This window comes from Onthophagus taurus, chromosome 7 (assembly GCF_036711975.1).
Source record: "Onthophagus taurus isolate NC chromosome 7, IU_Otau_3.0, whole genome shotgun sequence".
NCBI lineage: Eukaryota > Metazoa > Arthropoda > Insecta > Coleoptera > Scarabaeidae > Onthophagus > Onthophagus taurus.
In genome coordinates, this window is record NC_091972.1 from 1,791,329 (window position 1) to 1,816,772 (window position 25,444).

The following is a 25,444-nucleotide window of genomic DNA, read 5'->3' on the forward strand; positions in this document are numbered from 1 at the left end:
CTAATCGGAATTAACGGTCTTTTTGTGTGGCCGTTTAAACAAGTTAAATTTGTTTACGTTATACCAACCCAATTGTACTCCACTTATCCAACCTATGGATCAAAATGCAATTCGTTTAACGAAAGTGTATTACCGGAAAAGTCTCTTAGAACATGTTCTATCTATAGAGGAAGACGATATTTCCAAAGCACTGAAGAATATTTCTATTAAGGATGCTGTGTTCATGCTTGCCAATGCTTGGGACAAACTATCGGCTAATTTAATAGCAATTAAAAGTAAAACATGAGAATGCTATTAAAAGCTTCAGTACAGGGTGTCCAAATTTCGATGGGTTTGCAGGGTATCTCAGTTATTATGAAAGGTAGAAAGTTGCGACTTTCGCGAACCTGAGCTACTTTTTTGTGAAACTTACAATGGCGCAAACCAAATTTTCATAGCCCTCTTCGTTTTTGATATACAGGGAGTGTTTCAAAATTTACGATTTTCAGACACCCCTGTATGTCGGCTATCCGGAAACGTAAAAATGGGTTCTAATAGATTTTTTCACGTCGAATCCAATGGTGCACGTAGAATTTTTCTAGTCATCAAGGTTTTTGAGTTATAAAGAGTTAAGTATTTTAGAAGTTGAGTATTCAGTATTTGAGTTGTGTTTATAACTCAAAAACCGTGATGACTAGAAAAATTCTACGTGCACCATTGGATTCCACGTGAAAAAATCTATTAGAACCCGCTTTTACTTTTTTACTAAGTTTCCGGATAGCCGAGATACAGGAGGTGTCTGAAAATCGTAAATTTCAAACACTCCCATATATCAAAAACGAAGAGGATTATGACAATTTGGTTTGCGCCATTGTAAGTTTCACAAAAAAGTAGCTTAGGTTCGCGAAAGCCGCAACTTTCTATCTTTCATAATAACTAAGATACCCTGCAAACCCATCGAAATTTGGACACCCTGTACATGTATTCAACGGGCGGAGGAGAATGCAGTCGATTTAAACACCGTAACAACCCTTAGAATTCTACGGCAACGCGCCATGAAATTTAAACAAGACTGCATGCGACAAACAAAGTTGTTTAATTTTTTTAAATAAACTGTATAAAACATGTATTGCATATATTATCTAGTACAATAAATCTATAAATAAGTATTTATAAGACTTTTTTTGATAATATTTAAATATGACTTCAATAATCCGCATGCTTCCATAATCTGAATTGAGCTGGTTTTAATTGATTCGGATTAGCGAAGCTTTACTGTATATTAAAAAACAAGTTTCGTAAGACACGTTTGAAATGCACGAATTTAAGTTGAAAAACGAGTTTTTTAATGAATGAGTGCTTTAAGTCTTATGAAACGCGTTTTTATCCTTTTTTTTCTCAAAAATAAAATAAATTTTGACAATGTAGGGAAATAGGTATGTAGCAGTTGGTAACACTTGAAAATAGAAATTTGAATTGACAATTAGAAACTGTCAAAACACAAAATGTATTCATCTGACAAAAATGTTTCATGTACATCTCCCAAAATAAGAGAAATTGCTCAGAGCTCAATGTCCTCATCATTGTGAACCTTGTATTCGATGCTAAGAACGTGTTTAAACATCCATAGACAAACATTGTCACATTGACAATTAGAGAAATTAATGACCCAATGTCACCAACTTGAACTGGTTCCATAAAATGTTACTAAAACCTCATTACAGCATCCGATGGTGTAAGGAGTCTCATTATAGCACCCGTTTGAGTGCTGTAATAGCTTTCAATACCATCGCGAATTACAAAAAATAATTTTAAAAACGGTAGTGCGTTTTCACACTAGTAGTGGCACTAAATGGGTTAAAAGATACTTTGATTTTTTTTTTGTTTTCATTGTTTATATCAAAACTCAGCAAATTGATTTTTAGCGAAAATTGATAGGAATTAAGATTAGCATGTTCTGATTCTTTGTAATAGGCACTCAAAAATCTAATGCTGGTTGCTCGGTTCATTTTGACACTGTCATAACAATTTACAGGTAATATTTCTGCAATTTAACCACGCAGGAGGTACACTATATACAGGTGTTTATTTGATACTGAATTCCCAATATTTGGAAATCTGGAAAAAATCACTGAACTACTTAACAAATATTATGGATTTGTGCAAAAATTGACTCGACCGATATTTTAGTGGATAACTTGGAAAATACTGAGTATCCTATAAATTTTGCCTTGTATAATAAAGTTACATTTTTATTTCAACATAAAATACATATAGTATTGTGAACGTTTTTTTACATCCAACAAGTTAAGCGTCGGATATTTCTTATTCACAACTCCACACAAATATCCAGTGGTTCTCCACACCATAGTACTTTCTAAAACAGTTAACAAGCGCGTGTATGAGAGAGATGAGAATCGTAGGCGTGGAATTGGTGAAGGCGTGGTTTTGTAGGAAAGCGCACGGGATTGGCGCATGTAACCAAAACCGGTCCGCCAACAGTCGCAGGGACTCTAGGAACGTTTTGTAACCTTACCTCGTCACGGTTACTGCTACTGCGTAACCGGCGCTAGTCCAATTTGAAACGTTTCCCCGGTCGCATCCGGAGATTCCCATCCGGACCCGCCGCCGGCACCCGATCTGCTAACCAAGAAGACCACTTTGACTAGGAAAACAAATTATAATCTCGGAAAACGATGACGGTGCCCGGATCGGGGGTGGATATGTCCACGTTGATGTCCCAACACCCGGTGCTCGGTGCCATTCCGCCTGCGTTCTTCCTCAGAGCTAGCGAACGTTATCAAAGAACACCAAAGTGTGCGCGGTGCCGCAATCACGGCGTCGTCAGCGCGTTAAAGGGTCACAAAAGATACTGCAGGTGGAGAGATTGTGCGTGTGCAAAATGCACGTTGATTGCGGAACGACAAAGAGTTATGGCAGCTCAAGTTGCTCTAAGACGGCAACAGGCGCAAGAAGAAAACGAAGCCAGAGAGCTTGGAATACTTTTTCCAACACCAGCTAGTTTAGCAAGCGAGAATCCTCCGGCGGAACTTAACGTCAGCCAACAGTTAGGTCAAAGAAACAACTTTCAAGGTGATGCTGGAGGAAACGGTGGTGGAGATCATTCTGAACCAAGTAGTCCAGGTAAACAAAGTTTTCCAAATCAAAATATTTTTAAAACAATTTCATGTTCATTTATTCCCACTTTACTATTTTGAAGTAGGGATTTGGAAAAGGTATTATTTCGTTAAGTGTTTTCTGTGGCATGCGAACGTATTTTATATTCGGATATAAGGAGTTTGAGATATTCAACCCCCTTTTCTGACTGAGAAGGGGCCTCGTTAACGAGTCCTGTATCGTTTTCGAGAGCCATTAGAGTTGGAGTTGAAACGCGCGATCAATTAAATGCAAATACTTTCGCACGTGGCCGGATGATTGTTCGAACGGAAGAATCGGCTTAATGATTTTGATCAATCCCAACAAAAAAAAAAAAGTAGTAACAAGAGTATCTTGTAAATTGAATAAGTAAAGGAGTTTATTCAAAACGAAAGTTTAGATCTTTAAACAAAAAATTTCTATTAGCATTTTAAGTGTATCTATGGTTTTGATGGAGTGGTCAAGAAAACACTAAAGATTTGTTTGCTCAACCATTAGCGGCGGGAAATGTTACCGAAGGAGACGAGTTGCCCTCTAATTTAAATAGACATTAGAAACTTGTGTCATTATTGACACTACTAGAAATAATAACTCTTAATGGGTCGGTTATTGAAAACGTATTTTTTGCATACACCGAGGCTATAAAGATAAGTTTAAATTTAAGTATAATTTAATATAAAAAATGAATTTGTTGAGGTGAAAAAATAACGAGTACTCAAAATCATCGAGGGGTTAGATTTTTTGCTCTCTAATAACAATATATCGGGAATTTCCAGAGTTTTTTCGCTAATTACGTGTAGAAAATCCGAGAAACCGAAATAAAGTAATTGGTTCCGCTTAAATGAAACTTAAACCACGATAATCCGCCCGTTGTCGTTTAAATATTGACTAACTCTTGGGCACCGTCGCCGTCGGAATAAGAGGCGTCGCGACGCCCCGATGGGGTTAAAAGAAAATATCGCGACGAAGGTAATGAACTGGAAAAAGGCCGTGGAAACGGATAAGTCGTGTTCGTTTTGTGTCGACGTGCGTATATATACTCGAAGGAGAATAACAAGGGGGTTGAAAAATCCTGCGGCGTCGGTAATTAACTCTTGTGTACCTTCTGGGGGAGGTTTCAAGTTGTTTTTGCTCGTTTGGTGTTTGAAAGTTTTGTGAAAAAAACGATATAGGAGTTAAAACACACGAGAAATAGTATATAGAGATTCGTTGAGATAGATTGTCCTTTGATTTCGAATACTTTTGTGTAATCGGATACTCCAACACTTTGCAATATACATTGCAAAGTTTGCAAAGGAGGGATTCTTTTCCGGCTGTTTTATTAGCTCATTCTTAAAGTAATGTTACACCTTAGTGTTCAGATAAGTAAGGATTTTGTAATCCTATACGGGTCAAACTTGAGTTCTTAACCTGATTAGAATAAGAATCTTGCGAAAATATATATACATAATTGAATATTTTTGTAGCTTTTTGGGCATGGTTTGTGTTAGATGAAATTTTATAAGTCAATCAATTTTAAGAGACGAAAAAGTATTTCAATTTATATACAGGGTGTCCCGCAACGATTGTACAATACTGCATCAGCGTATTCTCTGATCGAAAACAGACAAGAAAGTCTAATAAACATAGGTCCGAAAATGGACCAATTTCGAGATATTCAAAGTTTTAGTTTCATAAGCTTTAGATAAGATTTAGATGCAGTAATTATATGATTACCATGGTTACGATGGTTAAGATAAAGTTTAATAAATAATAAGATAATATTAAGTTAATTAATACAGTTCATTAATAATTTAACAAAACAAGTAACAAAGATTGTCGAAGAAAATCGTTCAACCAGCATAAAAACAACGAATATTTAACAAATTGGAAAAGATTCATGTCATAATAAATGTTCAATATGCGCACCATTTACTTCTAAACACAAACGGATACGTTTTCTAAATGAACTTCTAATGTGTTCAAAGATACCAGGAATTTGTTTTACTGTGTCAAATGCGTTATTAATTTTATTCTTCAAATCCTGCACATTTTGAACGTCTTCAGAATAAACAATTTGTTTTAAATGTCCCCAAAACCAAAAATCTAACGGATTTAAATCTGGTGAACGAGGTGGCCCTCCTCGGCCAATCCACTTATTGCCAAATCTGTTATTTAAGTATGCTCGAGTAGCGCGTGCATAATCGTGCATAAAGTAGCAATCTTCTAGAATTTGTTGAGGTAATTCATCAAATGCCTCTGTAAGGTCATTTTGTAAAAAATGTATGTAGGCATCGGCTGTCAATCTCTTTGGAAGAAAAAATGGACCTAATAACTGATCACCTATAACTCCAGCCCATACATTAACACTGAATCGCCACTGATGATGAGTTTCTAGTATTGCATGGGGATTTTCATCGCTCCAAACGTGCGCATTATGAATATTAAAAATTCCGCTTTGAGTAAATGTTGCTTCATCCGTAAATACAATGTTTATGGGAAAGTCGACGTTTACTACCTCTTCCTGTATGGCCCACCTACAAAAAATCTCTCTTTTTTCGCCATCATTTTCTGTTAGAGCTTGAACGGTGTTGTAATGATAAGGATAAAGCAACTGCTCCCTTAAAATGCGGTGAACGGTTGTTTTGTTAATGTTTTCTTGTGCAGAAATTCTTCTAATGTTGGTTGAGGCATTTTTATCGACTCTTCTCAAAACTGCTTCTTCTAATTCCACCGGCCTTGTGTAATGTCTCTCCGTGGAATGGCTGTGGGTTACGCTTCCCGTTTCTTTTAATCTGAGAAATAGTCTGCTAAAGGTGTGACTATTAGGCAATCGTCTGTTCGGGAACCTTTGCGCGTAATGACGAGCTGCTAACGACGCATTTCCATCAGCTAGTCCGTAACAATACACCATATCCGCCATCTCTTCCTTGGAGTAATTAATAGGAGCCATACTTAATAGTTTTATTAAATTAAATAGAAAAAATAATTATTTCGTGAAGTATTACTATTATTTTTTGATTAGACCAAGGACAGTAGAATCTAACAGGACTGCTACATCCATTGTTGTGACAACCTGCCCGCAAACTACGTCACACCATTTTCCACGCCCAGCTGTTGTTATGGTCTATGCGTTTGCTGTGTTTTTAGAGGTTATATCCTAGACTTATTCATATTATTTTTGAAGTTTTATGTTTTTAGACATATTAATGTCTATCATATAACCTCTAAAAACACAGACAGTTACCAGGCGTGGCAAATAGTGTGACGTAGAGTGCGGGCAACCAACCCGTAGTGGACTACAAAAATACAATGGATGTAGCAGTCCTGTTAGATTCTACTGTCCTTGGATTAGACAACTTATCGTAATCATAGTAACGACTTAATTATTATAAAAACAAATTTAAATTCATGATGTTAACAATATCAACTTATGAAACTAAATCTTTGAATATCTCGAAAATGGTCCATTTTCGGACCTATGTTTATTAGGCTTTTTTTGTTTATTTTTGATCATAGAATACGCTGATGCAGTTTTGTACAATCGTTGCGGGACACCTGTAATTAATACAACAAACTTAGTTGAATGATTTATTTTTCCAATCAAATATTGTTTTCGGCAGCATTTACTCTACGAGATTCAAACATTTGCTCAGGAAACGACACCAACAATTAAATTAGTTGTATTATTTTGTATTAAATTTGCGCTATCACTTCCTAGACGTTTTTTCCGACTGGAAATAAATCTTGTACTCACCCCCATAAATAAAAGTGTAGGGGGTGAGCCTGTCAAGTGATGGAGGCATCTGTTCCTGGTCCAATTTAAGTAGCTAACAACATAAAGTTTAGGGGGTAAAATATTCCAGTCCAGACATAAACGTTGAATTTCCAATGGGATTTATAAAGACGTGAATCATGTGACTTTTATACTAGGTAGTCTTGGCCATTCTAATAGGATCATATTCTTTAAAACAACATTTTCTGAATCAGAGCACCGCCGAGAAACTTCTAGGTTCTTAGTAATGATCATCATTTTTCCATTCGATTATTTTTTTACTTGATTGGTTTTTCATTCGATGATGAAAGTTGAATAAATATTCAGTGCTGTTTCGGGGATTTACTGACTTCTCTGAATCTCTCATTTTAATATTTAAATCAAATACAACCTCAAATGATTAATAGAATCCACTTAATATTAATAGTTTCAAAAAACATATTTCAAAGAAAATATTTATTGCATATTGCTGATTGTTGATCATATTGCTGGTTAACCTACTCCTTCTGTCCTTTGTTAACTCGTCTGTTTTTGAGAAAGTTTATACATCTCCTTCTTGGACTCCTAAAACTGTAAAGTATTCAGTTTCTTATATACCAATGCTAGGTCTAGGTACAGTTTTATTTGTGCTTCGTCAGAATGTATGGGTGTGGATGCGCTGAATATCTGCTTAGCTTTTATATCAAAATGGTGCCACGGTTCATCGTGTATTTTAATAAATATAACCAAAAAGATGAATGAGTTTTTATTTTTGTTTAAGTGCTACAAAATGTTTCAGGCGATTAACCTCGCCTTTCTTCTGGCACGACTAGAGAACATAAAAAGAAATTAATTACAAAAACCCAAGTGTTAATACTCAAATTAATGATGAAAAAGAAAACGTTGGTGACACATGTTGCGAAAAAAACTTAACATTACTGATAATTCTATTACAATTTAAATCTATAAGTAATCGTTATCCACTTTTTATTTCATTTCACTTGTACTTAGCTCTAAATTCTGTAACAACAAATTATTTAACAAAACAGACCGATTTTCAAACATATAAATGCGACTTACTTTTTCGTTAAACTATTGGACGAAACAACAGAGAAAATTCTTGGTTGTTGAAATCTAAAATATACATTCAAATACACTTTACTCTATATTATAAGGCATAAAAATTGTTATCGAACCTTGTAGTACATTAAAAACGTTCTACTTTTTTCTCCCGATAGCTCGGAAGTCATAGCTTCAATAGATTTTAATACACATATGCAGTCTTTAATTAGTGCCCAGACTTCCTATGACAAAAGTGAAGGAGATCCGGAAAAATTAGATATTGCGGCTGACAACGGAACTTTTAATTCCTCTAGTCTTTACATCATTTCCAAGCAAGAATTCCATCTTGTTGGAACTTCCTGTTTCACTTTTAGTAGAGGAAGTTTCATTTGATACTGCATTTTGGCCAATTCACTAGATGCTACAGAGCTTCTATTAAAATGACCCACAATACTTTTGCATTTCTCGAGCAATTGCTGTAGATCTGCATGTTTATGGGCATCCATGGTACATAGGTTAAGCGTATCTGCTATGCACTGTTGGTCAGTCTTTTTGGGATGAACAGTGATAGCGTTTCTCATATTTGAAGGATTTTCTGTTACAATACAGTGAACTTTTTCAAAAATATCCCAACTTTCAAAAATTTCGCAAAATGCAATGGCAACATTTCCTTCGTTCATGAAAAAGTGCACTCTTCTTCATAAATCGCGAACATTTAATAATAATAATAGACTTTATTAGAATGGAATTTCACAAAATAACATTATAAATGTAACTGATTGGCAAGGGCGAAGTTAAGACAATTGTCTTTTCTTCCACTCAACCCTGCCATAAAAATAAACAAATAGAGATGAATGTTACTACATTATTTGAGAGATCATTCTCTCAATGGTGGTATGACAATACCCTTTCTTCTAACATTTAAGCTATGGAGATCAGTGCGCAATGTAATCTTATCATACAAATAAGATGAACATTTAAGCAACAGTAACTTATGATAAATTGAAACCATATGGTAAAGTCCAAGCCCGGAAATCATTCAGACATGAATTCTGAACACGCTGAATCTTTTATGATGTTTTTGAGTTCACACAACTATGATATACTGTATCGCAAAAGCTAAAATGGCTCAGCACTAAGGAATCGCAAAGCATAACCTTTGTGCTGTGATTTAATTATTCCTCATGCCATATATGAGCTTCAAAGAAGCAAATGAAATTTTTGTTTTGTCCAGGATGTGCTTTTCGAACCTAAGATTGAAGTTGAGCTGTAATCCTAAATTTCTACCAATACATTTACCACCAATATTGATTCACCATGTCCGTAGGCAAGAACGATAGATAGATTTGGGAATCGTCCGCATAAAAATGTGACTCTGAATATTTCAAAACTGTCGAAAGATTAGAAGTGTAGATACAAAACAGTTCGATAGAACCCTGTGGCATTCCTGAGTTCAAGCCTTGCAGTTCAGATCTTCGATCACCCAATTTAACCGCTTATTGTCTGTCTAACACAGTGGTTCCCAAACTTATTATGGCTACGCACCCCTTCTTGAGCCAAAACGTGATCGTGGACCCCCTAGTCAGTGCCGTGCTACTAAAACTGTTTTTACCGGAATGCAGTGGTCGTAAAAAGTGAGCTGGCTAGAAAATTGATGACCTGTCACTGACTTGTGACGTAAAATAAATACATATAAAAACATTTTGATATTTAAAAAAACATATTCCTGTTTTAAAGATAACATTTTTTAATGTGATGGGTGAGCCTGCTGAGTTGTGATCAAATTGTTTATGTTTGGCTCTATATTTGTAAGCAATAACCGCAAGTCACTACGAGCACTAACATCAAGTCGGTTTCTTTTTTTCGTAATCAGGTTCATAACCGCACTAAATCTACGTTCCATTAACTACGAAGACGAAAAAGCTATTAAAATCTTTTCCGCAGTGTCCTATACTTCGGGATATAAAGTTGGTATCTGTTTTTGTAACCAACATTTTTCATATCCGTCAACAAACATTGGTTTTAATTCTTCGTTTGTACTTAGCTCGATAAGTTGCTAATGAATAAACACAGAGCTAGTTGATTTGTATGTAAAAGGGTCCAACACCCAATCGGTAATAACCAAATGAAGAATGTCTTCAAATCTTTTTTTGAAATCTAAGTGAAGTGCCCCCAAGTGCTGACAATATACAAGCAAATCAACATCACGATTTTGTAACTAAAAAGGTTTTGGAAATTAAGAGAATTCTCCTCTTCCAAACTTTTCTTTATAAAAAAAAGTTTTTTTACGAATGCAGATATTACACTTTTTGTTTTTATTTAATTCAACCAAAATTAAACATTGATTTCAATATGATTTCAATGATTTCAAAACAAATTGATTTCGTTAAATTTGGTAATCATATCATTTCTTGAATGAAATAAATTAAGTCGCAGATCATTGTCTTCAGTTTCAAAGAATTCTAATCAAAAAGTGAGTAAAATCTATTCAAACATGCACTTCTAGACAACCAACGTACTTCTGTGTTCAGTAGCAAACGATTGTAACCTTCATCATTCTCCAGGCAAAGTTGAGCAAATAATCTCTCATTTAAGGCATTCTTTTTGATTTTATTAACTGCTCTAATCATATAATTCAGTGAACGATGTAAGATTTTTTGCTACTAAATGTTGTCGATGAATGACACAATGTACTGTTAATACATTCGGTACTGCTTGTTTTAAATATACCAGAAAACCTCGATGGCGTCTTACCATTGCCGGAGGACCATCAGTAGCAAAGCAGATGATATTACACAAAGGAATAGCTTTTGCTTCAAAAAAATAATTATATATAATTTCATCTTTTGTATCAGTTTCCAAACATTTTACAAATCATAATTCTTGAAATATTTTTTTGTCCTTTACAAATCTTACATACGCTATACTATCTTACAAATTTAGTACTTAATACACTTCACAGACTTACATATACTACAACAACTGACTACTGTTTTTACTTTTTGCGGACCCCCCAACGCTAGCTACGAACCCCCGAATTAATTTTATTTTGGTACGGACCCCCTGAGAACTTACAGGGACCCCAAGGGGTCCGTAGGAACCACTTTGGGAACCACTGGTCTAACACATAACTATCAATCATGCTCATAGCAGAATCATTGAACCCAATAAAGGATAAGATAGCTAATAACATCCTATGATTGACAATGTCAAAGGCCCTACTATAGTCTAGCAGAACTAATCCAGTAAGCCTATTTTGATCCGCCGGGAACAATATGTCATCAACTATATGCGTTTATGCTGTATAGCAACTGTAGTTAGCACGAAATCCAGACTGTATCCTAGGCAAAATATTAAGTTTATCGATAAATTCCCAAATTTGATCATTCATAATTTTTTCTAATACTTTAGACAAAACAGGAAAAATACTAATTGGTCGCAGGTCCAAAAATGTCATAGGATTTTGAATCTTTGCCAAAGGTGTTACTAAAGATTTCTTTGGAAAGATTGACCTCGATAAGCATATATTAATAATATGTGTGACGTAAGGAATGATGAAAGGACAACAGTAATGTATCATCAGAACTGGGAGTTCATCATATCCCACACTGCCAGATTTGATATTCATCAAATGGCCCGCTACAATATGCTCCGAGACAGACACAAAAGCAAACAATTCATTAAAGATAGTCTTTTTCGTAGTAGTATAATTTCATCATGATATCTTAAGATTGGGTTCTTTTAAAGTGTTGGATAAAATGGTTAAATGTATAAAATTACAAAAATTTCCTATCTGTTTGAGAACTTTTCATCTTTTGTAACCATTTTTGGTTGTCTAGCTTTCATTAAATCTGTTTTTAGTCTTCATCAAATCTTGATCACTTCTTCTTTATGGCATTTATAACTCCTGCCAATATTAACAAGCCAACAAATCGTAGATACACGTCAGCATAAAGCTTTTTCAATAAATCACGGTTCTTCATGGAACTATTCCGATTAGTCGACGAGGTTGACAATTTCATCTCTATTGATGTATCACGTTTTGAAATGGTTTACGTTTCCTTTTTATGCAATATTAGCTCCTTATAGAAGTTAGAAAAGAATTTTACTTTTGATCATCATTTTCAGTATTATCGCCATCAGAAATAAAACTAAAACTAGAAATTTCCGGGTTATGCCTTGCACCTATTAAAATATTGATGCCGTTTCGGATGCAATCTTCTCGAAAAACAAGTTCAAAAGTTTACTTTATTTGCGCTAAATTAAGAAAAGAATATTTTGGGAAAACTTAAATTATTTTAGATTTTCATATAAAGAAATTTTAATACAAAAAAATCTTGAAATTCCGCTTGGTGTCACCAATAACCCCGATGGTATTATAACGGTTAAAGTAGTGTTCTTTGTTGTTTAAGAAAAGGGTAGCGCAGAACTTTGAATTATTAATTCATAATTCCCTTTCTCAACAAACTTTTAAATAGAGGTTTATACGATTTTTCACCAAAAACATCTCCAATTTACCATGTGATTTACATCAAAGGCGCCACGCGTTCAAAGAGAGCGGTGGTGGAAAACTACTCTGCGCCACTACTTGTGGTCTGAACAGAGGGAGAACCAAATCCGTTGGCAATTAACTACAAAAAATATACACCGTTAAAAGGACCTTTTTCACCACCAACGACGTTAAAACACAGTTCATTAAACGACTGAGCGAGTTCAAATGGTGTTCGTCGGGCAGCAACGGAAAAAAAGCGGGAAAAAGGAACGAATTAACAACTCTTTTATGGTATGCGCCGGAAACCGGCCTCTCTGGATAAAAGATTGTGTATACCGAGAGTTGATCCCGGAATTGCGGGTAACGTTTTGCCACCGCCCCCCAACCTATTCAATAAAAGGGTCGGCTCTAAAATAACGGAAATAAAGCGCTCGCCCTCAGAGGTCCGAGCAAGTCCGTAAAGTCGAGCTTTAACTCGAGCAAAAACCACTCGACACTGACCGCACTCGAACAGTAATTATTTCCGACCAAAAGTTGGCGCTACTGTGTTCCACAGTATACTCGGACCAGGAAATTCGCTTTTGTTCTTCGTTAAATACTGCCAGCTACTGAAAGAGGGTCTTATTAAATTACAGGTTCTTTTCTTTTTATTGTTTTGTCGAAAGTTTTAATAAACTGTTTATGTTATTTTTACCAAAATGTTTAATTATATTTCGCAAATAAACATTTTAAAACACTTTGAGTATAAGATTTTAAATACAAAGATAGAACATAAAATATAGTAAATTATCAAGTGTTGGCGACACAAACCGGTTGCAAAATTTACGATATACGCCCCCAGTAAATTTGAACGGAATGGGTTAACAATGGTACCGGGCGAAATTGAATCTCTCCATCCATCCATCTATCCATCTGCACAAGGATTTAGATGGAAATGGGGGCGTCGAGTTTTAGAGAGGTGTGCCCATACTATGTGCACGCGTACCGGGCGTCGCGACGCATGGCGAGGCGTCGCTCCGGTTCATAATTGTGTTAAGTATAACAATACGGCCTGGGGCAATAAATTTCTCTGTTAAACGGGTTTCTGCCCATTGTATTCGTATCCGCGGACGTCCCGGCTTTTGTCTTATGCACGGACGCCAATGGATATATGGAGACCTGCGAGAGACAAGTTAACAGTCCCTTACAGACAGTAGGGACGGAACGGCGCCTCCGCAGACGCTACAACACTCCAGAATCTCACAGATAATGTTGAGAGTGAGAGAAAGAGACGTGGAGGTGTTTCCTTGAAAATTAATCGAAAACAAATCGATATCCAATCGACGGGTACAATAGGAATTGTGAACGAGCGAATTGTGAGGTGAAGAAATTTCTCGTCAGAGGTCGTTAGAAAGTCGTTTATATCACAACCTCACCCCAATGGTAACGGGGGTGGTGGCTATTATATTAAACGGTTACTCCTATATTTACAGCGGTACATTCCTCGCTTATTGCGAATTCCCGAGTATCATTTGCGGTGGAAATGAAGTGCCAGCGCGCGAATTGCCTTTTAATCCTAATGAAGATGACTCTCTCCTCTGATACTTTATACCCCTTCTTATCAACACTTAAAAAGGGTGTTGTAAATAACTCACAAAAAGGGTGTGAGTGTAATTAAGTATGTAGCTTCTTGTCTGGTCGAGCCCCTTAAGCATGTATTTAATTTTTCTGTTTGTTCTGGAATCTTTCCCGGGGTGCTGAACATTTCTCGGGTCATTCCAGTTTTCAAGGCTGGTGATCCTACAAATGTCAACAATTTCAGACCAATAGCGATAACTAGCGTCTTTTCAAAGATATTTGAAAGCATCGTCTCGGAGCGAATTTTGAGTTTTCTGGACAGGTTCAATGTTGTTAGAGACTGCGTCATTGAATTTTATTGAGTTCATCTACGATAACCTGGATAAAGGTAATTTTGCTGTGGGTCTGTTCTTCGACATGTCGCGTGCGTTTGATTCGCTGCCACTAGTGTACATTATGCAGAAATTGTATACTTTGGGTTTGCGAGGCACGATTTTAAATTGGCTTCAATCATTTCTGGAGGAACGAAAAATAAAAGTGGTCCTCTCTGGTCAGGAGTCATCGGAATCAAATGTTTTACTGGGAGTTCCCCAGGGCTCAATCTTGGGCCCATTAATTTTTCTATTGTATATAAATGACCTTCCTGAGTATCTTTCCGATGTCCACATAATCATGTATGCCGATGACACGTCAATTGCCCTGGCGTCGAGTGATGCTGATATGCTTTTTTCTAAAGTCAAGCATACCCAGTGGCGCGCCGTGGTAAACGATCGCCGGGGTGCGAACTCATTTTTGGCGCCCCAAATTCGTATTGAAATAAGATACAAACATTGGAACAACAAGTAATTTATAAAATATATTTTTTATACTAATTTATTACAATTTGCAAAATATTTATAAAAAATTAATTGTTAATAATTTTTTCTTGTAAGCACGAAGGCTTTCACGGCCGGTGTGAATTAAACTAAAATTAGAACTAAAACTAGAACCAACACTAGAAACTTTCGGGTTTTGCCGTGCGTCTTTTAATAAAAGGTTTGACGTTTCGGATGCCATGTTGCAACCTTCTTCAGAAACAGGGTTCGAAGTGTTAGCTATAACTGGCGATAGTGGAGACCCCATGGCTGCCCCTTCGAACTGCTCGTAAAATTCTCCTTTCCAGCTGAAATACGTCCACGATAAGTAATACTCCACCAGATCTGGCACGTATTCTGGTAAACCCTCCGGAATGAGTTTTCGGCGAAGACCCTCTACAGCATCCTTAACTGGTACCCTAGTAAAAAGGGATTCCACATCGAAACTTACCAACATATCCCCAGCATCCAGCTTTACACCTTTTACCGATTCCACAAAATGTATAGAATCGCTGACATACGATTCTGTGTTACCTGTAAAGGGAGACAGAATCTTTGCAAGATGTTTGGCCAGCTGGTATGTTGGGGAGTTGATGGCGCTGACGATAGGGCGGAGGGGGACGTCTGGTTTGTGAATCTTCGGTAGTCCGTAGATTCTTGGTGGTACCGTCGCCTGCACAAACAAACCTTTCTGCTGTTCTGCTGGAATTCCTGTGAATTTTATCAGTTCCTTCATTTTTCTTACGATTTTGTCTGTGGGTTCTTGATCTTCCTGTAGGTGGCTGGGTGCAGTAGGTTCAACATTTTGTCGTTGTATTCTTTCCTGTCCATAACAACAGTGGCATTCCCCTTGTTTGCTGGTAACACAACGATTTCTGACTTTTCTTTTATAGATCGGAGTGCCTTCTTTTCACCAACCGTCAAGTCGGATTTTGGTGGTTTTGCTGACTTCAGTACTCTTGTAACTTCTTGTCGGATCTCTTCGGCTTTCAGTGTAGGCATCCCTCGAACAGCTGCTTCCACTTCGCAGATGATTTCCTCCTTTGGGATCTTCTTCGGGCGATTGCGTAGTTCAATCCTTTGGCGAGCACAGAGGTTTCGTCTTTCGTTAGTGAGATATTCGATCTGTTAATGACGATTGTTTCTACTGGTAAACTATTACCTTTCTTCTTTTGCGACCGGCGTTCCAGAGATTCAAACTTCTTGATGTGCGTGTCACGGGTCTTCTGAAATTCGCGATCAGCCTTCTCCATTGTTAGTCTGTCCACTTTGTCTCAGTCTTCTCCGGATATACAATTGGAAAGTGAGAGGTGGAGTCGTAGTAACTTCTCACTTATTTTTGTAGATCATTGAAGGTCTTGTGGATTCTTTCTCGTAGCAGTGCTTGTTCTGTCCTAATCAAAATTCTACGTGCCGCAGCGGAGTCGATGTGGTGCTTCATCTTCAAGAAGGTTGGCGTTACTTTCTTCTCTCTGCATCTTCGTAGAAAGGCCAAACTGCTCAACAGCTTGCTAATTCGCGAGTTATCCAAATCCTTGATTTGTTTGTTGATATCCTCCCCATAAAGGTAAATAATATAAGTACGAAGGCTTTCACTTCGAACCCTGTTTCTGGAGAAGGTTGCAACATGGCATCCGAAACGTCAAACCTTTTATTAAAAGACGCACGGCAAAACCCGAAAGTTTCTAGTGTTTGTTATTATTATTATTACTTATTAAAGACAAATTGTTAAGTCTCTCTGGACTCATATTTGCTCTTAAATAGGTTTTTATTATTTTAAGTTTTGAAAATGATCTCTCTCCTGATGCAACACTAACAGGTAATGTTAGGTACATTCTAAGTGCTATAGTAATATTAGGAAGCATATTGAATAAATCATTAGTAAAAATATAATGTAAGACATTTTCAGGTTCGTTTGAAATTTTCACGTCGGATTCTTCTTCCTCTGTTATATTTGTGCCAATGTTTGATATTTCAGTAGTTCGCCTTTGCATATAAAAGCGCAATTTTATTGCGTTACATGCGCCCCTAGGATGACCGCGCCCGGGTGCGATGCACCCCTTGCACCCCCTGCACGGCGCGCCCCTGAGCATACCGTTGAGTCATTTGATGCTTGGTGCAAACAAAATCGTATAGTTCTTAATCTAAAAAAGATCGTGTTTGTAAATTTTCATAAGAGGAGAAGGCTTCCGCAAGCCGATGATATCATTCTATCAAATAGCTGCAAGTTTTTGGGTGTTTATCTAGACGAGCAGCTAAGTTTTGACAAACATGTTGATCATCTGGTTTCGAAATTGAACTCGTGCTTTTATGCAATTCTGAAGTTGAAGGGATGCCTCCCGCTATCAGGATTATTAGATGCATATTATGCTCTCTGTTATTCGCATCTCTCATACAATATATTATTGTGGGGAAGATCAACGGAGTGGCGGCGTGCCTTTGTAGCACGCATTATAAGATTAATCTTCGACCTAAACTGCAGAGATTCGTGTAGAGATACATTCAAGGCCAATTCGCTTCTTACTCTTCAAAGTATATATATATATACAGGGTGTCTCACGTAACTGGTTCGTTAGAACTTTTTAAGGTTCCACTATTCGTAGTGGTTTGAAATTTTGGTAGCATGGGTTGTTCATTCTAAACTTTCGATCTAAAATATTTTCAAGATGGCCACCCCTTCCGGTCTACCGGAAGTAGACCACAACTTCGTTATTTTAAATGGAATGCTATAGTTTTTATTACACCTTTCAATTATACGTAAAAAAATATGTTGACTTTGATAAAAGTTGTTGGTACCTAGCGTTTTTTGTTTTCGAGTTATTTTGATTTTAAGTGTTTTTTGACAAATTTCACCATGGTCTTTAAAAGCCCATTTCTCAGCTAGCGATCATTCAAAAAAGCTCTGCATTGGCACGACTACTCTACAGATGCTGCCAAATAGATTGTCATTTGTTGTATCAGCGAATCTTATACAGGGTGGTCAAAAATTGAATTATCGTTTCTCAATATTCAATTGCGAGAAAGTCGAAAATTTTAAATGGAACTCCCCGTATTTCTTTACCCTATCAGAAAGGGAATTTAATTCTCTACAAATTATCTATAAACATTCCTATACCTATTTATTGTAGTTTCCCTGATATTGGAAAATTAATCAAAATCAGACATAAAATCCCAAAGCCCGTTTGTGTTTTTGTTAGCAGGCCAAGACATTTTGACAGTTCATCGTTTAATTTATTTAAATTATTATTGGTATTATTTTTACAATTAACTAGGGTTGAATAACCTTTAGCTTGCTCGCTTTTATTTACCAAAAATAACCAACAGCAAAAAGAATAAATGAAACAATGAAAAACAACAATTTAATAACAGAAATTAGAATGAATAACATATAAAAAAACAAAAACTTAAAATTATAAAAAAATTAAAACTGTTCGATATGCTGACCATTCACCATTAAACATTTTTCAACTCTTCTTTCGACTTTTACGGTTGTGGCCCGTAGAAGTTGGTCGCCATCAATAGTACGTACTGCACGCATCACTCTATCACGCAACTCTTGTCGTGTGTTGATCGGTGAATTGTACACTTGATTTTTTAAGTGATCCCACAAATAAAAATCCAATGGTGTTAAATCGAGATCGTGGAGGCCATTGCCATGAATATAAAACAAATTTAAAATATCGGCGTTGGAATAATTTGCCATGATACCTATACAATGACTTTCACTCGTGATCAAAAGTAAGTAACAACAACAATAACACAAATATGGACCCAAAAACTGTCAAAATTCCATTGCCTTCTAATAAAAAAATCAAACGTTTTCCCGCATTCCGTGCATGCTTTGATTAATGTCCCAATATCAGGGAAACTACAATAAATAGGAATAGGAATGTTTATAGATAATTTGTAGAGAATTAAATTCCCTTTCTGATAGGGTAAAAAAATACGAGGTATTCCATTTAAAATTTTCGACTTTCTAGCCATTGAATATGGAGAAACGGTAATTCAATTTTTGACCACGCTGTATAAGATACTCTGATACAAGAAATGACAATTTATTTGGCAACATCTGAAGAGTAATCGTGCCAATTTAGAGGTTTTTTTAATGAACGTTAACTGAGATATAGGCTTTTAAAGAGCATGGTGAAATTTGCCAAGAAAAGCTTAAAATCAAAATAACTCGAAAACAAAAAATGGTAGGTACCAACAACTTTTATCAAAGTCAACATATTTTTTTACGTATAATTGAAAGGTGTAATAAAAACTATAGCATTCCATTTAAAATAACGAAGTTGTGGTCTACTTCCGGTAGACCGGAAGTGGTGGCCATCTTGAAAATATTTTAGATTGAAAGTTTAGAATGAACAACCCATGCTACCAAAATTTCAAACTTCTATGAATAGTGGAACCTAAAAAAGTTCTAACGAACCAGTTACGTGAGACACCCTGTATATAAATCAGTTGTTCATGTGCGATGAACATGTCGATAGATACCCTATCATGAAACACAATTACGAAACTAGATCTGATAGTTTGGTGTGCTTGGGTCATCATAAGACGGCTTTCTTTGAAAAGAGTCCACGGTATGATTTCCCAAAGCTCTATAATAAATTGCCATCTGCAATTAAAAAAGCTGATACGCTTAGCTCATTTAAACATAAAGTAAAAATGATGCGTCAAGAATACTTGTCATTTAATTTTAGTATTAGTCCTAGTCAACTAGCATAGGTCATACTTCATAATTTAATTTCTCTCTTTCTTTGTTGAATATTGTGTATGTTGTGTATTATATATTGTATGTGGTTTGAACTTGTCACATCTACTATTTGTAGCCAGGTGATTAAATAAATTATTATTAGTATTATTATTATTATTATTATTAAGTCATGTTTTATTTTTAATTTAAATTTTTTTATTTCAGATGCAAAAAGATTGCGACGATCCAGTGAAGAATGCCTACCTGAAGACTCAGAATCAGACCATGAAGATATAAAAAGACCAATTAAAACATCATCTCCACCTTCACAATCTCAAACCATCTCCATGACAACCCCTTCTCCAGATCCTGCAATTTCCCCGGATCCAGATCTTGACGTTGAAGAAGAAACCGAATCGGAAGCACCTGAAAATCTTTCATTAAAAAAAGCGTCATCGCCGGAAGTACCAATGCAACAACACCCCCCAGCGATGCTTCATTATCCTCCCTTTCCTCAATTTCACCCGTTTCAACCACAATATCAACGATCGCCAGTTGATGTCCTTTTGAGGGTGTTTCCAGGAAGGAGGAGATCAGATGTTGAAACAATTTTGCAAAGGTAATGACTTAGTAATTAAAGTATCATGATTATGATTTTTTTTAATTAGATGTAAAGGTGATATTCTCCAAGCGATGGAATTGATGGTGAGTGGTTCAACTGAAGACATGGCCACACCTTCTGCGTTTTCACCATTGGGACCTCCCCCTTCCTATCATCGTTACAGTCCATCAAGGAGGTTTCTGTCGGCACCCTACGCCGGAACTGGTTATTTGCCGACCGTCATTAGACCACCTAACGAATACCATATGTCGATGATACCACCCCATGAACTTTACCCTTCGGATAAGACATCATCGCCAGGTTCAAATGCGGGTTCCGATAAAACATCTTATTCCGAATAGCCGAGATTTTACTAATTTCAATTAAAAATCGTTTAGTTTTGAAAAATAAAAATTGAGTTGAAATTAATCCAATGATTATTTGCACGAACTTGGCGATTCGTTTCGAAGTGTCTGTGATATATGAATTAATTTTTACAAGTTACTTTTAAGGGATCGACCGTGTCGACGGCCACATCAGAATTTAATTAAAGCGAATACACGTGATATGGAATATTGAGTTTGTATGGGGAGATAGAGAGAGATTTCCCATTGAAACGGCGACGTTATTGGGGCTGTCCGGGAGCGCCTATTGTGCTTCTGTAGCTACCAGATTCGAATAAATTATATTGTAAACAGTAAACACGGAGGACGTGTGCTCGTCTCCCCGGGGGCCTATTGATTACAATTTCACCCTGGCGACCTCTCTACACGGGGCACCCTAATCCTTTTTAGATTGAATTAATTTATATCCTACCCACTGTGCTTGTACGATTTCCGCAAATTGTAATAAAAAATATTTAAATATATCAGCCAAAATTCTTGTACGTTCGAAAAAATATAAAATTATTGTTTGTTTTTGGTAGAAATTTGAATGGAAAAGTGTGTAATTAAGGATGTAGTTACCTTTGTAAATATTGTGTATATGATCGTAATTAAGCCAAAACGTGTATTGGTTTAAAAAATATATTAAAATAAGTAGAATAAAAATAATGAAATGTTCGTACATTTAGGAAGAAAACTTGTAGATTTGTAGAAGTGTTAGTGTAGAGAAAATAATAGAGTAGTTTGTAAGTGTTGATGTGTATACGAGTTAAATTAAAAATATACTATGAAAATAAGTTTTATTCTTTATCTTGTTTATCCCAATAATATCATTAAATTTCAACATAATATATAATTTTTTTTATAAGCTTCGATTTAGCTAGAGAATTAAAAAAAGAAATCTTATATTAATCTTGTCGTATTTCGAAGAAATAAAATGTAACTTCTTTGAGAATTGGTCATCACGCAGGTATCAACATAATTTTGAAATTTTACTACCAATGTAACCTACTTCTGTCCTAAAAATGGACAATGCGCAGTTTGAAATGAAACTAAGTTAGGTGTAGACTCTATGGATTAGCTTCTCCGAATATATTTTGTCAAAAGGCAACCAGGAAGATTGCCAATGGATTGCGATTTTTAACAACATGATAGGTAACTAAAAATTTGTGTCATATGGATTCATTTAAATAAAGACTCCATTTGTACAGGGTGGGCCAAATTGGATACTTTTAAAGGGAAATTCTTCTTTCTATAAAAGATAGAGGAAAAATGATATTAGTGTCTGAGGATCGATTTTTATAAGAAACTTAATGGCGAAAACCGCATATCGATATCTCTTACGGTTTCAGAGATACAGGGTATTTTTCAAAAAAGTGCATTTTTAAAAGTCGTCATAACTTTTTACTTATTGATAAAATATTCTCTTAAACTCCTTTCTGTGAAAATATTTCCAAAGCAACTTTTGATGTAGAATTCGATGGTATAAGTTAGCTTTCCCTCTAAGCAATATTTTAGTAGTTATTGACATAAAAATGATTTTTTTAAATGGAACACCCTATATATTTTTGCAAATTCGACGAGTGCATAAAATTTCCTTTCCAAAAATATAGCACATTTGATATTTCGTTCAAGTTTTCTTTGAAATATACAACTTTAAAACTTATATGTGCAATTATTGAAAAAGTAGGCATTAGAAATAAAAGAAAAACGAGAGATACCTCTTGATAAATCCTCCTTTCTGTGAAAATATTTCCAAAGCAATCTTTGATGTAGAATTCGATGGTATAAGTTAGCTTTCCCTCAAAGCAATATTTTAGTGGTTATTGACATAAAAATGTTTTTTTTTAAACCCAATATATTTTTGCAAATTGGACCAGAGCATAAAATTTCCTTTCCAAAAATATAGAACAGTTCAAGTCTTCTTTGAAATATACAACTTGGAAACTTTTATGAATTTCAATTACGAATAGGTTAGTGGGCTTTGACGGCGCTTCGATAAAACAAATGCATTGTTTATGAGTCTGTCAAATTTTGATTCATCTACTTCGTTAGTGTATTACTTAGTTGTCATCAACTTTCAAAATAATCTCATATAAAAACTATGAAAAATGGGACATGATATTTTGTTTTATACAATCTGGGGAGAATGCAGAGGCTGCAGGAAATTTATATCATGAACGATATCCAGAGAGGTGGCAACCTTTTAATGATATTTTCTATTTCCTATTTATGATATAATCTACGAAGTAGCGGTCATTTCGAAAAGAAAAGATCAAAAACTTATACATCGAATGAAGACGGGGAATTAGAAGAAGTAGTAGTTTTAGGGGCAATGGAAAATAATTCACTGATATCATTGAGTCTGCAATTGAGTGTAACCACAGGAATTTCAAGAACCAAAGCTGGGCGGATTTTGAAAAAATTTAGATTTATGCCATACAGAACTAGCAAAGTCTCAAATTATCCCAGACCAGAAGATTTTGAACGGCGCGGCGCATGAATTTTTGCCAATGGTTCTTAGGAAAATGTGACGAAGAACGCAATTTTTCTTTCGCACTGCACAAATAAAATATTTGGACATATTTAGGCAAGAAATCGAACCTGTTGTTGACGATTTATCTCTGGCGCATCTGCGAAATGTATTTTTTCAACATGATGGTGCCTTACAATGCTGCTATTGTCACCAATTTATTGACCGCAGCTTTTGGTGATTGTTGGTTAGGTAATCAAAGATCTATTCGTTGGGTGGCTCGGTCACTGGACCTAACACCTATGGATTTATTTGTCACGCCTTTCACAAAAAAAAAATAAAAATACACAAGACAAAATGGTAAATAATTTCCCAGATTCACAACGTAGGTCCTCGTTCAGCTCAGTGAAGACGGGGTGGGTATTTTTCAGGCGCCACACAGTTTCCTCCTACGCTGTACACGAACTGTGACGTGGGATATTAATAATAGGAAATTATAAACAATTACACAAGAACAAAGATAGAAGACATACAAAAGAATAGAGTTGCATAAATTTATTAAACTAGAAAAAAAATTGATAATAATCAAAAACGAAATGTATATGTATAAGTTCAAAAAAATAAAAAAAAAATGATTAAGCGCCAAAAATTTAACAATAAAATAAAAATAACGATAATAACTGAAAATAAAGATGTTAGCAAAAAAGAGTAAAATGAATTTAAATAAAAACAAATTAAAAACGCGCTTACGCTAATTAAACCCGATCGATCCCGTACGATTGAGCTCAAACTGAAATCGAATACCAAAAAAAATAACGAAGTAAAATAATACAAACGTGCTAATATTGTTTACTTGTACAAAGAAATTAATAAAAAAAATGAGGCGCAGAAATAAGGTAAAAAAAAACTAATAACCGTAAGTAAAAAAAAAATGATAAATGTAAGTACAATAATAATAATTCTTTTTCTTTTTACAATCTCACCCTTCTTGTTTATTCTTTTTTTTTTAGATGACTTAAAGATGGATCTGGTTTTCAGCGACAACGACGTAATCCGGAACTTTTTGTTGGAATCGGAATGTTATGCCTTGACGAAGAAGGACAGGAAAACTGCAATTACCATCTGGATTCCAGCCGGAAAGATTATTTTTTGTTTGTTTATTGACTTCAATCAAATTCGATTAAGGATTTTCGATCAATTCCAAAATGAATGGATATACTTCTCGTTAAGACACCCAACCAGAGAAAAAGCCTAAGTTAATTTGACAAAAAAAAATAATATAAGGAACGCACGAATTTGATAAATAATATAAAGAATTACCAGGGATGGTAAAAGGAGACTAAAAAAAATGGTACCTACCTCAGGTGGTCGAGGCTTTAACCAATAATAAGATTTTTGTGAAACACAAAATATCCGGAAATATCCGAAGAAATTGAGGCAATCGAAACAAATCGATACCAAAATTATTATTGGATGATAAGATAAATCCCGATGAAACGGAAAGGTAATTCGACAACGTAATAAAACTTCAAAAAAAAATGGCGAATCCCAAAACCAAAATTCTTAAACATCCTACGTGGATACACGCTGGTTACCAAAGAGGACCGGAAAACTCTCGAAGACATTCATATCACCCCCCACGTAACCATCCAAGAACACGCATTCTCTCTCACAAAAATCAAAACGTCACTTAACAAAAAAAAAGGAAAAAGGAATAAAAGTTCCAGATATACGCCGCTAAAAAAAAACAAATTAATAAACATAAATATATACATTTAAATTCCCGAAACTAATTAATGAACAACTAAAAATGAAATTAATAAAATAACCAAAACTTCTATCCAACCCAATCTATACTGATAACAAATAAATCACATAAAAGGTAGAAATGAACACAAAAGAAAAATTAAATCAAGGAGAGACAAAAAAAAACGTAACATTTTCCTTTGGGGAAGATTGAAAGATGTTGTCTATAAACAACCAATAAATTTCCGACAGCAATTAGAAGTCACAATTGTGAACGCTTTTGCAACACTTAGGTCCATTGAGCTTATGAACTCGGCAAAAAGGGCTAAAAAGAGATTTTAATTCATTATAACCAACTATCTTGATACTACTTATAAATATAATCTGGTTTTTCTTTTATTTCTAAAGCCTACTTTTTCAATAACTGCACATATAAGTTTAAGTTTTGAAGTTGTATATTTCAAAGAAGACTTGAACGAAATATCAAGTGTGCTATATTTTTGGAAAGGAAATTTTATGCACTCGTCGAATTTACAAAAACATATAGGGTGTTTCATTTAAAAAAAATCATTTTTATGTCAATTACGGCTAAAATATTGCTTTGAGGGAAAGGTAACTTATTCAATCGAATTTTACATAAATAGTTGCTTTGGAAATGTTTTCACAGAAAGGAAGATTTATCAATAAGAAAAAAGTTATGACGACTTTTCGA

General features: G+C 35.4%; 1 protein-coding gene across 1 annotated transcript; it reads left to right on the forward strand.

Moving 5' to 3' along the window:
- The first annotated feature begins 2,556 nt into the window (after positions 1–2,556).
- On the forward strand, positions 2,557–21,310 carry LOC111423661 (doublesex- and mab-3-related transcription factor A2-like). The gene is made up of 3 exons (XM_023056930.2): positions 2,557–3,123; positions 19,755–20,148; positions 20,198–21,310. The coding sequence occupies exons 1-3, from the start codon at positions 2,676–2,678 to the stop codon at positions 20,490–20,492; spliced, it is 1,137 nt and encodes a 378-aa protein (XP_022912698.1). The 5' UTR covers positions 2,557–2,675; the 3' UTR covers positions 20,493–21,310.
- Positions 21,311–25,444: the final 4,134 nt, after the last annotated feature.

Coding starts and splice junctions, on each gene's coding strand:
- LOC111423661 (XM_023056930.2), top strand. CDS start 2,676: ATGACGGTGCCCGGATCGGGGGTGGATATGTCCACGTTGATGTCCCAA. Junction 3,124..19,754: donor TTCTGAACCAAGTAGTCCAG/GTAAACAAAGTT, acceptor TTTTTATTTCAG/ATGCAAAAAGATTGCGACGA. Junction 20,149..20,197: donor GTTGAAACAATTTTGCAAAG/GTAATGACTTAG, acceptor TTTTTTAATTAG/ATGTAAAGGTGATATTCTCC.